We start from the raw sequence: 12,647 nt of genomic DNA, 5'->3' as shown, positions 1-12,647 counted from the left end.
GCAACCCTCATTGCATACTCCTACGATAAAAATAATGCCCTAAAATATACTTTTAGACTATTCTCTCCCCCATAGACTTCAGTGCGCTTTAAGGTTTTACTACTCTTGTTTTCACAGATAGAAGAAATTACTTATTTTTAAAAAAGTACTTTTCCAGATTAAATACAGTTTATTAATTTCCAGGTAGCTTTAATAATTGACATAAAGTCTTCTGACTCCCAAGTTCTGTGACCTTTATATTCCTTACTGCTTGTATACAGTGTAATGGTATAATATATAGTTGTTGCTGTAACTTCTCCATAATGAAGGCAATCTATTCAACAAAATCTAACAGCTTGGACAGACTACTGTTTTTTAAAAATATCTATGTTTTTTTAAAGTATCTATATTTCTTTAGATCATTAAGACTATAGTGTATTTCAGGTTTTAAACTAAGAAATAATGTGTTAATGGAGCAAGTAATCTGTGAAATAATTCTTTCTTTTGTGAATGTCTACAGTGTGGAGCGTTACGATCCAAGTAAGGACTCCTGGGAGATGGTTGCATCAATGGCAGATAAAAGGATTCACTTCGGTGTGGGTGTCATGCTAGGCTTTATTTTTGTTGTGGGTGGACATAATGGTGTCTCACATTTGTCGAGCATTGAAAGATATGACCCTCATCAAAATCAGTGGACTGTGTGTAGACCAATGAAAGAACCTAGAACAGGTAATGATAATTCACTTCTTTCTAAACATATACAGGGCAATGCTTTCTTAGAATGATGTTCTTGGAATGTAACAATAAAGATACTATGCATGGGCTGGGGAAAAAAACATTTTTGTGTGTGGAAAAATTTGAGGGAAAATGTAATTAAATAAAGCAGTATACATTTATTTAATAATCAAAATTTTAATAATCAGGCTATACGATTATTATTTCTGACTTGGAGAATACATTCTGAGAAATACTAATAAGATAAAAATACCTTCTAGAAACCATTCCCCTTTCATGTTCCTCCTCCCATTGGTGTTGTGAACCATCAAGTTGGAACCTACCCATAGCCAAGCCCTTCAGTAGATTTTCAAAGGCACTAAATTACAGAGGAAGAATGGCCCATCTTCCTCCATTACAGCAGCTGATGCATTCAGACTGTGTACCCTTATGGAGGTAGCACAGTTCCTTACTGCTAAGCCACCAGAGTTCCTTCTATATAATACATGTTATATTTTTATATGTTAACATCACTTCCACCCTTTAAAAGTCCTTTAGTGCTGTTGTGGTTTTAATTGTTTTTCAGCAGTCCTTATATTCACTTTGAAATGTTCTAACCTCTGAAGAGGGGTATAAAGAATTGCTTTTAATATTTGTTATGATTTGTGTCTGTCCTGTCCTTTAACAAGTTGCTGCACACTTTTTAAATTGACGATGGTGCTTAGAAACACATTTGCTGTCATTTGTGGCAACGTGTTGAAAGCTGTGAAACAATGAAAACTTAAAAATTTTGGGGTAGGTTTGCTCTTTTTGGAACTTTATGTGCTAATACGTAAAGTAGAATTTTTAAAACAATTTTGAAATATTTCAGAGTACTCAAAAGTTTGACAAGATGAATGATTTCTAGAGTAGGGATATATAAAAACTCCAGCCACCTTTGGGTTGGTAGTTCAGCAGCCTATCCATTAATACTGTCAACCCAGTGGCAGGTGGTTCAAATCCATGAGCTACTACTCTGTGGAAGGAAGATGGGTAGTCTTCTGTGTAATTTGCAGCTTCTGGAAACTTGCCTGGTTGGTGAGTTATGAAAAAATTCTGACTTGACAGCCATGATTGCTTTATACAGTCAGTGATTATATTTATAAAAAATCAAGTTGATAAAGTACATGGAAAGATACGCACTTTGTGGGAGGGAAGAGTAGAAGTGAAGGAAGACTTCGTTTATAGTACGATTTTTTTTTTAAATTTTATTGTGTGTGTGTGTGAGTGTATACCATCAAATTGGATCTGACTGGTGCAGGAGGAGATTATCCCTCCTTCTCCAGCAGACCATTTGTACATTTTCTTTTCTTTTTTTTTTTATTACTAATTTCAATGAAAATTTACAGAGATTTTGGATTTCCATTCATTCATTGTTGCACTTTTCTCCTCTTCCAGCCCTCCCCCCTAGTACACTACCCTCTTGGAAAAGTAAAAGAAAAATTCTTTCATTGTTTTACAATCCCTCCCCTCAGGTCTACTCCATTATGCAGCCTTCGCTCTGGACTTCTCTCACGACAGAAATACCTAATCACATATCCCTTTTAAACAGTTTTCTCCCTCATCTGTTTCAATGCAGTATACATTATTGAACCCATCTTTCTCAGTCTCGCCCCAACCCCGATGTCAGTCCTGTTTTACAACAGTGGCACCTTGCAGTATTTGTCCTTTTGTGACTGAAGAACTTCACTCAGCATAATTACTCCAGGGTCACCGATTTTGAATAGTATTGCATGAGTTCCTTGTTTTTCAATGCAGCTTAGTATTCCATTGTGTGAATATACCACAGCTTCTCTATCCATTTGTTATCCATTTGTTGATGGGCACTTGGGTTTTTTCCAACTCCTTGCTATTGTGAACAAAGCCTTGATAAATGAACAAAGCCGTGATAAACATGGGTGTGTGTATAGTACATTTCTTAACCATCTTTCTCCAGTGAGACGTATTACTATATTGTTTATATAAATGTAAAACATTAAAATGTTATTTGTAGTGTGAACAAAGCTTATTTCATGGTTTGTTATACTTCTCCTTCCTCCTCTCTTTTCCAGGAGTTGGTGCTGCAGTAATTGATAACTACCTTTATGTTGTCGGTGGTCACTCAGGGTCATCTTATCTCAACACTGTGCAGAAGTATGACCCTATCTCAGATGTGTGGCTGGATTCAGCTGGAATGATATACTGTCGCTGTAACTTTGGATTAACTGCACTTTGACAAGTGTGAATTTGTGGAAAGAGTATGATGGTAAAACTTGTGCTGCATGAAAAGATAACCAGTTTTCAGAGACCCCAAAAGCTGCATTGCTTTCTTTAACTTGACTCAGAATTTTGTTGAGGACTTGCAACTGACATGTAGCTTTGGTTGCTCTTGATTACACAGTAAATCAATAATAATAATAATAATAAAAAGACCTTGCATTGTTCACTCCACCCCCCCCCCAAGACTAGAATTACAGTAGTCTACAAGTAACATGTAGGGAAAACCTTGCTGCTTTTTTTGGTTTGTTTCGTTTAAACTTTAACGCTTCCTCAATATGTATAATAATTTACTAAGTAAGATGAGAGATACTTAGAAGCTTGAAGGTATTGAAAGACTGGACAGAGTGCTAATACTGTCTGTTAGATGTACATTCATATGCTTCACTTTTTTTTTTTAATCAAAGGGCTGCTTTTTCTTTTGGTACTTTTTAAAAGTTGTCAGTAACATGGTATTGTGAGTCATCTGACTACTCTTCCTGCTCAGTGGGGTTAGTGCTGGGAATAAATGATAATACATTTTTGCAAGACAAAAGCTTTAATTATCATTGCATTTGGGGACCTATTTTAAAAAGCTAGACATTTCCTGTTTATGCCTTTTTAAAATATAAGCTGATTAATGCTGGTAAATTTAGTTATACATAAATGCTTTGATAAACATAGAAAGTGTTAATTATATTATTTCTTAGTTTTTCTTTTTATCAAGCAGGCTTCTCAGTGTCGTGTTATAGCTGTTAGAGCAATATTTTAATACTTGCCTCAGTGTTTACTGATTTTCCCCCCCATATCCTTATAGTAATTTCAGGTTTTTATCATCTTTATTTGCTTGTTCAAAGTGTTCAGATAAAAAATGGTGCTAATTGTAGGATCTCTAACAAGACTATGACTGATTTTATGTTTATTATGAGATATATACATTACTCCTTTTTTTAGTGTTTTCATTTTTATTGGCTTGATTAAACTGTGCTATTGTTAAAAATATTAATGATTATACTAATGTTAACATCCAAAAATTCTCCTCATGGTCAACATTATCTTTTCATGGTTCCTCAGTAGTGATTCAAAGATATGTTTTTGGTCGTCTTTCTTCTTAGGCTATATATTACATATCCTTCTTAAAATGAGGAATATATGCATTAACTATAAAGTACTATAGGCAGTTATGCATTACTTTGTACATTTCTTAGGTAACTGAATCCAATTATTGAGGAAAACTGGAACTCGCTGTTTACTTGAGTAATGGTTCTAAACTCAGTTTTACTTTGACTGAAGAAATGACCTTTTAAAATATTGTTTGCTATAGCCAGCTAATACCTTATTTAAAAGAAATAGTTAATTTATTTTGTTTTAGTAAATGTTTGTTAGTCTAAACACATTAACTTGTATTTTAGTATTTTGGTATTCTTAATCATTTTATTATTTTTAATCCCCCCCATCTGCCTACTGTCTCTTTTTAGTATCTACACAGTAGCTGTCTTTTTTTCTTAAGAAAAATTTCATACTTCATTCTTAAGTGCCATAATGTTCTGAACTATTATTAAGAAGCCATTTATAATTATGTATCATAGATTCATTTGTTAGCATATGTTCTTTCTTGAAAACAATTTATAGCCAAGCAATTTGTAGTTTTCCTTGTTCTTCCATAAACTTCTAGTGGTAGATTTGAACATGTTACAAAACTATGTAAGACCATCTTTAATAATAAAAATAGTGTAATGCTTTATGAATATTTGCACAGATTATAAAACCTTGCAAGTGATTTTTAGTCTCTTCTGATTAGGAGCTACTAATAAAACTGACAGGTTGAATATTTTCTATATTGCTTGTTTAAATTACAATGATATATAGCAATAACTTTCTAATTTATTCATATAAATTTGTTGAATAGAAACAAGGTGCACTATTGTGGTTGGCTTAGACTTTACAGAAAAGCAATTTAAAATAGATTCCATCATATATTTAATTTTAAATTTCCAAACTAATATTTTTTCTTGTATATATCAATGAAGTTAATTGCATTCGATTACATGCTGGTTTTAACTCCCTCTATCCACAAGAAAGACTTGGAAAGAGATTGTTGAAAATTATTATTTTAACAACAGATCTATAGTCTCCATTTTATTTTAACAATGTTTTAGTTGTGTATCATCCCTATTATACAATTAGCATAAAATGCATAATAACTTGGTAAATTAGATGAAAGTTGCATATTTATTAAAAATGTAAACTTCATCTTGGTAAAGACAAACTAGGGACTATCTTGGAAAACAGAGAGAAAATTATGAAAATTTATCAACGGAAGAGGAAAAAATAGTAAAAATTTAGAAAATATTTCTTTTAGGACTATGAAACTAGCTGTACTGTTCTTAACTGGAGCTACTAGTCTGACCTGACAGCTGAGAATTTTACAATTTTGTGATAAGTGTCATTATAAATATTGTTACAGCAAATTTTGACTTGAAAGTCACATGTTTCTAATGTTAAAATGAACTAGAATATTTAGTTTAAATTCCCAGGCTTAATGGTACTGTAACTGTCCATATTCAGGCAAAGAAAAGAATGCTAATTAGGATGTACCCAAAATCAGAAACAGTGGCAGTGTGAAATAGGAATTAGTCTAATCTTTTGCAAAATAATTGTTTTCTACAATTATGAACTTAATTTGTGATACATGTTTTGTTATTAATATTTGTTGGGTATATAGCATATAAGTGAGTTTTAGGATAACTCAGAGGATATTTATATAAGCTCCATATGTTTTGTTAATAGTATGTGTGAGTGAAAATTAAGTTAGAAGAAGGTAGTCAAGTAATATGAAAGGCATTGGACTTTGAAAAAATTAATTGATGATTTGCATATATGAAGTATCTATTAATATATATGAGACATTGTATGTGATACCATAGATCTGGAAAAGAAAGAAGATAACTCTTGGCTCAAAGAGAATAAATTAAATTAGCCCTGTACCTAAATTGTTGTAATGATGAGGTATGAATCTAGTTCCCAGCAGCAAAATGAGATTAGACATTAATTTTATATATAAACAATTCTTTGATGTCTCTTAGTTTTTATTGGTGTGTAAAAGAATTTTCATTTTAAACAAGTATTTATATGAATTCAAACTTTCTTGGTTTGGTAATGTATTTTCTGGTAGAAAAAGTTACAGAAAGTAGAAAAAAACCCCAAACCCTAGATTTTCAAGCCTCTGGCCAACATTGAGGAATATATCTGTATATTACTATGTTTATTTTCACTTTTGGTGTTTGATTCCTGGTATTGTCACCTAAGTGCTCATTTTCAGGAGAATCAGATTCTACAATAAATTTACTGCTTAAATTTCAATATACTTATGATAACCTCTATAGCCTCTGTAGTCTGAAGTATAAGAAGTCACATGTCAAATTAACATCCAGTTCTACTTCTTAATATATTTTTTCCTTTGTAAACAGCACTTTAATTAGATGTGAATTAATTAGTTGTGATTATCATGTAGTTAGATATATATTAGGTTTTCACTTAAAGTGTATTGATTCAGTGTTGATAATCATTTATTTGAAAAGAGTGAGAAATATAAGTTTAAAAGAAAATAATAGGTTTACAAGTTTTCTTACTGGTATGAATTTGGAATCACTAAATACCTAGTTTACATCTCTTCAGAGAGAAAAATTGTTAACCATATATCATTTATATTACACATATTTTATTAATTTATTTTGTCAAGTGATCATGTAAGTTCCATTTCTTTTAAAATACTAAGCAAAAAGTTCCAAGTTTGCCTTAAAATACAAGTGAAATTAAAGAACTGGATGATAATAACCAATATTTTTGCCTTATGAATTGTTCTGTATCATAAACCAGAAATGGTTTTGATTTTAACAGGATTCAGAAATTTTGTAGATGTAGAGTACTAATACGTGTACTCTTGTTGTAAAGAATGTGATCTAGCTGTGGTTTAGATTAATGTTTAAATGTTTTTATATATGTATTTTACCTCTGAATTGTACCTTTTTAACATCAGGTTTTTATTTCTTTTTGTTTACATGATCAAGTGATATTTAACTTGTTGAAGGTTTTATTATTTTTTTCTTTAAAAAGTTCATTGTATGTACTGTTGTGAAAATGCTCTGTAATAATTATGGTGAAATTTCATTTAATGTGAAATGTTCGAAATAAATTTTAAATCATAAATTTAACAACAACAACAATTTTTAATGTGTTTTATGATCCTTTTTATGAGCTGACTCAAGGCAGCTTTTCTGGGTTCAACTGTTAAGTTCTTTGGATAGATAGGGAGTGGCCATGACAGCTGAGGTGAGTGTGGTATAGCCACTTACTGACATCCTTATTATTTGGCGGTAATGAAACCTGTCTTGAATTTTGCCAAACATTCACACTTTTTCTTAAGTAAAGCAGGAACAAACAGTCCATATATTTGGGTCAATAAACTTGATGAAGTCTAATTTTTTATCCTTTTAGATTTCTGATTGTTCTTGTTGTTAGCTTCTGTCAAGTCACATGCAACTCCTATCAACCCTATGAACAATAAACCTGAACCCCACTATCCTGTGTCATCCTTACAATCTCTCAGACACACTTGAGTCCATTGCTACAGTCACTGTGTCAGTCTTATCTCATTGAGAGTCTTCCTTTCCACTGTCCCTCCACTTTTCCAAGCATGATATCCCTCTTCAAGGAATATCTTCTTCTAGCAGCATGCCTAATGGGAGATGATGCTTCATTGTCTTTGCCTCCAACGAGTATTCTGGCTATATCTTCTCCAAGATGTATCTGTTTATTCTTTTGGCTGTCCATAGGATTGTCAGTATTCTTCTCCACCACCACAGTTAAAAGACATCAATTCTTCTATCATCCTGAGTCATTGTGCAGCTCTCAGTAAGTGATTGAAAAGACCATGGCCTGAATCAGGCACACCTTAGACCTTAAACTGATATCATTGCTCCTCAGTAATTTGGAGAGGTCCCTTGATTGCAAATTTTGCCAGTGCAGTAGATCTCATCTCCTGTATTGGTTGTGGAAGGTGTATACTATGAAAACAGTGTTTTCAACTTTTTTCCTCCACTGACTATATTCAGGAATTTATTCCATATCAGCAGATAGAATATCCATATGTTTTTTCCCTAATTTATTTTGTTTTTCTGAATATACTCAGCAAAAATGCACTAATGCAACAATTTAGTGACACTGATTATATAAATTGCATTCTTCAAGCTGTGCAATGGTTTGCACTCTTCTGAGTTATCAATCATATTAAATTACCACTGTCAGTTTGATCACATTTGTCATTGTTAAGTACTGTTGAGTTGGCCATAACTCATGGTGACCCTATGAACAACAGATCTGGATCATGCCCCCTCCTGTGCCATATTGATCAACTCGGAAGTAGCCCATTGTTAGAGTCACTGTGAATCTGTCTTGTTGGAGAGTCTTCCTCCTTTAATGACCTTCCACCTTTTGACCTTTCCAAGCACTATAATCTTTTCCAAAAGACCAGAAAATGAAGCTTCACTATCCTTACCTTCAGGGAGCAACCTGGTTGCACTTTCTCAAAGACATACTAATTTTTTTCTTAGTCCATTTAATATTCAGTATTCTCCAACATGACAGTTCAAAGGTAGAGATTCCTCTGTCATTCTTACTTATTGTCCAACTTTCAGATGTGTAACATGTCATTGAAAAGGTCATGTTTGACTCAGGCACACTTTACATTGGGCATCCTATTAGGAGTGGCCAGTCTTTGGACAACATCATACTTGGAAAAATGAAAGGTCAGTGTAAGAGAAGACGACCCTTAGTTAGATGGATTGACATTGAATATAACAATAAGTTCAAGTAAATCAGAGATGGTGAGAATGACATAGGATAGGGCAGAGTTCAGAACTTTTATTTATAAGATTGCTATGAAGCATAGTTGATGTCACATAACTACTTTTGCTACACAACTACCTTTGCTGCATCCCTTAAGTTTTGATGATAATTTTCATTTGACTAAGAAATTTTTTATTTTTCTGGATTTCTTCCTTTGACTCATGGGTAGGGAGCTCTGGTGGCCTAAGTGGCATGTTTATTTCCAAATGTTTTTATATTCCCTAGATTGTGGATTTTTTTGGTTGGTTTTATTGTATGTTTATTATCGATGTCTGTCTTTACATTGTTGTGGTCAGAGAAAATATTTTGTATCATTTTATATCATTTTCCCCTTACTAAATAAATCAAGACTTGCTTGTGACCTGTGCTGTGATCCTGGATACTGACCTAAGTGAACTAGAGTTTTTTTTTGGTGAAATGTTTTAAACATGTCTATTAAGCCTAGTTGGGTTATAGTGTTACTTAGTCTTTTGTTTTCTTCCTAATCTTTCTAGATGTTCTAGCCAATATTAAGAGTGGTATACTAGGGGAGCTCTGGTGGCTTAGTGACAAGGAGCTGCAACTACAATCCCAGAGGCGCATGGTTCAAATCCACCAGATGCGCTGCTGGGAAAGGAGGGACAATCTCCTCCTGTACCAGTCAAATCTGATTTGACGGGACGTGCACACAAAAATAATGAAATTTTTTTTTTAAAAAAAAAGTGGTATACTGAAGTCTCCAATCTTAGTATTGTGGTATAATTTCTTCTTTAGATTCCATCAATGTTTACTTTGTATATTTAGATGCCATGATCATGGGTACACATATGTTTATGACTGTTAAATTTTCTTCTTTAATTGACTCTTACCACCACTATATAATGCCCATCTTTGTGTCTTCTGACAGATTTTGTTGTCAAATCTTTTGATACTGTGCCTTGATACTAAGAGTACTACCTCAGCTACCTTTTGTGGATTACTTTCATGAAATCTTTTTTTCCCATCCTTTAACTTTCAGTGTTATCAGTACCTTAGGATTTAAAGTGTATCTCTTGTAATATAACTTACAGGTGAATAATTTTTTTATAAATTCATTGTTACTTTTTTGCCTTATTTATTTAGTTTATATTTCCTCTTCCCCCCCCATTCATTCACTGTTGCACTTTTTTTCCCCTCCCAACCCTCCCCCCTAGTACACTACCCAATTGGAAAAGTAAAAGACAAATTCTTTCATTGTTTTACAAACCCTCTCCCAGGTCCACTCCACCATGTAGCCTTCCCTCTAGACTCCTATCATGACAAAAATACCTAATCACATATCCCTTTTAAACAGTTTTCTCCCTCATATGTTTCAGTGCAGTATAAATTATTGAACCCATCTTTCTCAGTCTCTCCCCAACCCCTTTTGTGACCGAGATACTTCACTCAGCATAATGTCCTCCAGGCTCTCCCATTTTGAATAATATTGCATGAGTTCCTTGTTTTTTGATGCAGCGTAGTATTCCATTGTGTGAATATACTTCTCTATCCATTCGTTTGTTGATGGGCACTTAGGTTGTTTCCAACTCCTTGCTATTGTGAACAAAGCTGCAATAAACATGGGTGTTCATATATCTGCCTGGATGTCAGTTATGGTCTCTTTGGGGTATATTCCCAGTAGTGGTATTGCTGGGTCAAATGGTATCTCTATTTGCAACTTTTTTAAAATATGCTTTTAATAATTTTAATGAACATTTACAGAGATTTTGGATTTCCATTCATTCATTGTTCTTTTTTGCCTTTTGATCGAACGATTTAGTCCATTTACATTCACTGTCATTACTACTAAGTAATGACTAATTCTGTCACTTTGTTCTTTGCTTTTGTGTCATAAGCCTTCTTTTTTTGTCCTTTGGTATTCCTTGTTTTTGTATTTTGTTGGTTTATTGACATGAAACTTTTTGGTTTCATTTTTCTGTATTTTTGGAATATATTTTCTAAGGGATTACCACTAATAATACATTTTAAGAGCTTGATTTTTCATAAGGACCTAGCATAAATTGGTATCATTTTAACTTCAGTATCACACAAGAAATTATTTCTACAGACCATTCCATTTCCAATGTTACTGTATTTCTGTTAACTCTAATTATGTCTGTTTTATGTATACTGCAATTTCATTTTATCATTGCCTTTTATATATTTGCTACTAACAACAGCGTTACTAACCATTAATACTTTATTGCTTTTCCATATGTATCCTGTTATTAGGGATAATGTTAGCCTTGAATTACTTCTGGGTGTCTTTTCCTTTCAGTCTACAGAACCCTCATTAGTACTTTTTGTAGGACTGGTCTGGTGGATATGAACGCTTTTAACTTCTTTTTGACTGAGAATGTTTTAATTGTATCCTCTTGCCTTAGCAAAGTAGGCATAGTTCATATATTTGGTCATTAAGCTTGATGAAGTCCTAAGTTTTTGTCCTTTTTGAGAGTCTCTGACCAGCCACCCTTGTAGTAAAGGTTTACTTGTGTTTAGGTGCAGGCTATAAAAAATGCTTTCAATTTTTTCTCCCTCACATAGTATCCTGGGATATTATGCCATATCAGTATATTGAGAGATTATTTTTTCTACTCTACAATGGCATGCATAGAACCCTTTGCTAAGTAAGTAGATGTACCTACCTACATGGAGCTTTCCATTAGTCCTTCACTGTTAGACATTTGGATTATTTCCAGGTCTTTGATTCCCCCCACCCCAGAAAATACTGTGATGAATAGCTCTGGATATTATTTTGTATTTTGAAGATAAACTTTTAGAAGTGGATTTACTGGGCCAAAGGGTAGATGATATGTTCTTGTTCTAGATGTTGCAAAAGTTTATCAAGAATTTGTATCATTTTACATTTCCATCTGGAATAGACAAGAATGCCTTATAGCTTGGAGTATTTTAAAATTATATGCCCACTCAAGGTTTATTAAAAGGTACCTTTTGATTCCAGGTTCTTCCTGGGTCAGAATGTGTATTATATAAAAGTATCATTAAAGAGATGAAAAATCTGTATTTTTTGTGTACATTAAAAGCTGGTAAATCTCAAGTTGAGTCATTGCCATTAGATGCTATCTAGTTGTCTCAGTTACACTAGCCTCCTGGAACTAAATGCTGTGCAGTTGTTAGGTGCTGTCAAGTAACCTCATAGTGACCCTGTGCACCACAGAACTGAACCCTGTCCTATCCTGTGCCATTCTCTCAATCTCTGCCGTACTTGAGATTGATGCATTGCTGCAGTCACTGTGTCAGTCCTCCTGGTTGAGGGTCTTCCTCTCCTACGCCATTCCCCTACATACAAGCATGATGTCTTTCTTCAAGGAATAGTTTCTTCTAGCAACATGCTCAAAGAGTGTGAAGAATTAAGGAGCACTCTGGCTACATCTTATAGACATGCCTATCCTCTAAGATCAGTTATAAATCAGATTACTATGGTTCATAAGGTTTTCAATGACTGATTTTTGGAAGTATATGTCCACTCCTTTCTTCCTAGTCTGTCTTAGTCTGGAAGCTCCAGTGAAATCTGTTTAGCATCATAGCTACTTGCAAGCTTTCTGTAATGGATGAATGGAGGCTGCTTGGGTGGTGTGCTTGTCAGTGCAATTAAGTAACATTGTTGAGTACAACAGGCACTGCCTTCAAGACAGTTTCAGTTCCTCCTAAGTAAGTCAATTCCATTTGGTTTCTGAGACTAAATCTTTAAAGGAGGGAACTGCCCATCTTTTTCCCCATGGAGCACTTGGTGAATTCACACTACTTTGGTTAGC

At 33.7% G+C, this 12,647-nt stretch overlaps 1 protein-coding gene across 1 annotated transcript in view; it reads left to right on the top strand.

Moving 5' to 3' along the window:
* The window catches only part of KLHL28 (kelch-like family member 28), a 36,376-nt gene extending 33,343 nt beyond the window's left edge, over positions 1-3,033 (top strand). The window contains exons 4-5 of the mRNA XM_006896010.1: positions 500-708; positions 2,784-3,033. Of these exons, the coding sequence (XP_006896072.1) occupies positions 500-708; positions 2,784-2,947 (373 nt within the window). The 3' untranslated portion in view covers positions 2,948-3,033. The remainder of the gene's footprint in view (positions 1-499; positions 709-2,783) is intronic.
* The last annotated feature ends 9,614 nt before the right edge of the window (positions 3,034-12,647 follow it).

Source organism: Elephantulus edwardii, unplaced genomic scaffold, assembly GCF_000299155.1.
Source record: "Elephantulus edwardii isolate Elephantulus edwardi_28Jun2011 unplaced genomic scaffold, EleEdw1.0 scaffold00179, whole genome shotgun sequence".
NCBI lineage: Eukaryota > Metazoa > Chordata > Mammalia > Macroscelidea > Macroscelididae > Elephantulus > Elephantulus edwardii.
The sequence above is the reverse complement of the archived record's forward strand: the minus strand, read 5'-3'. Positions and strand labels throughout refer to the sequence as shown.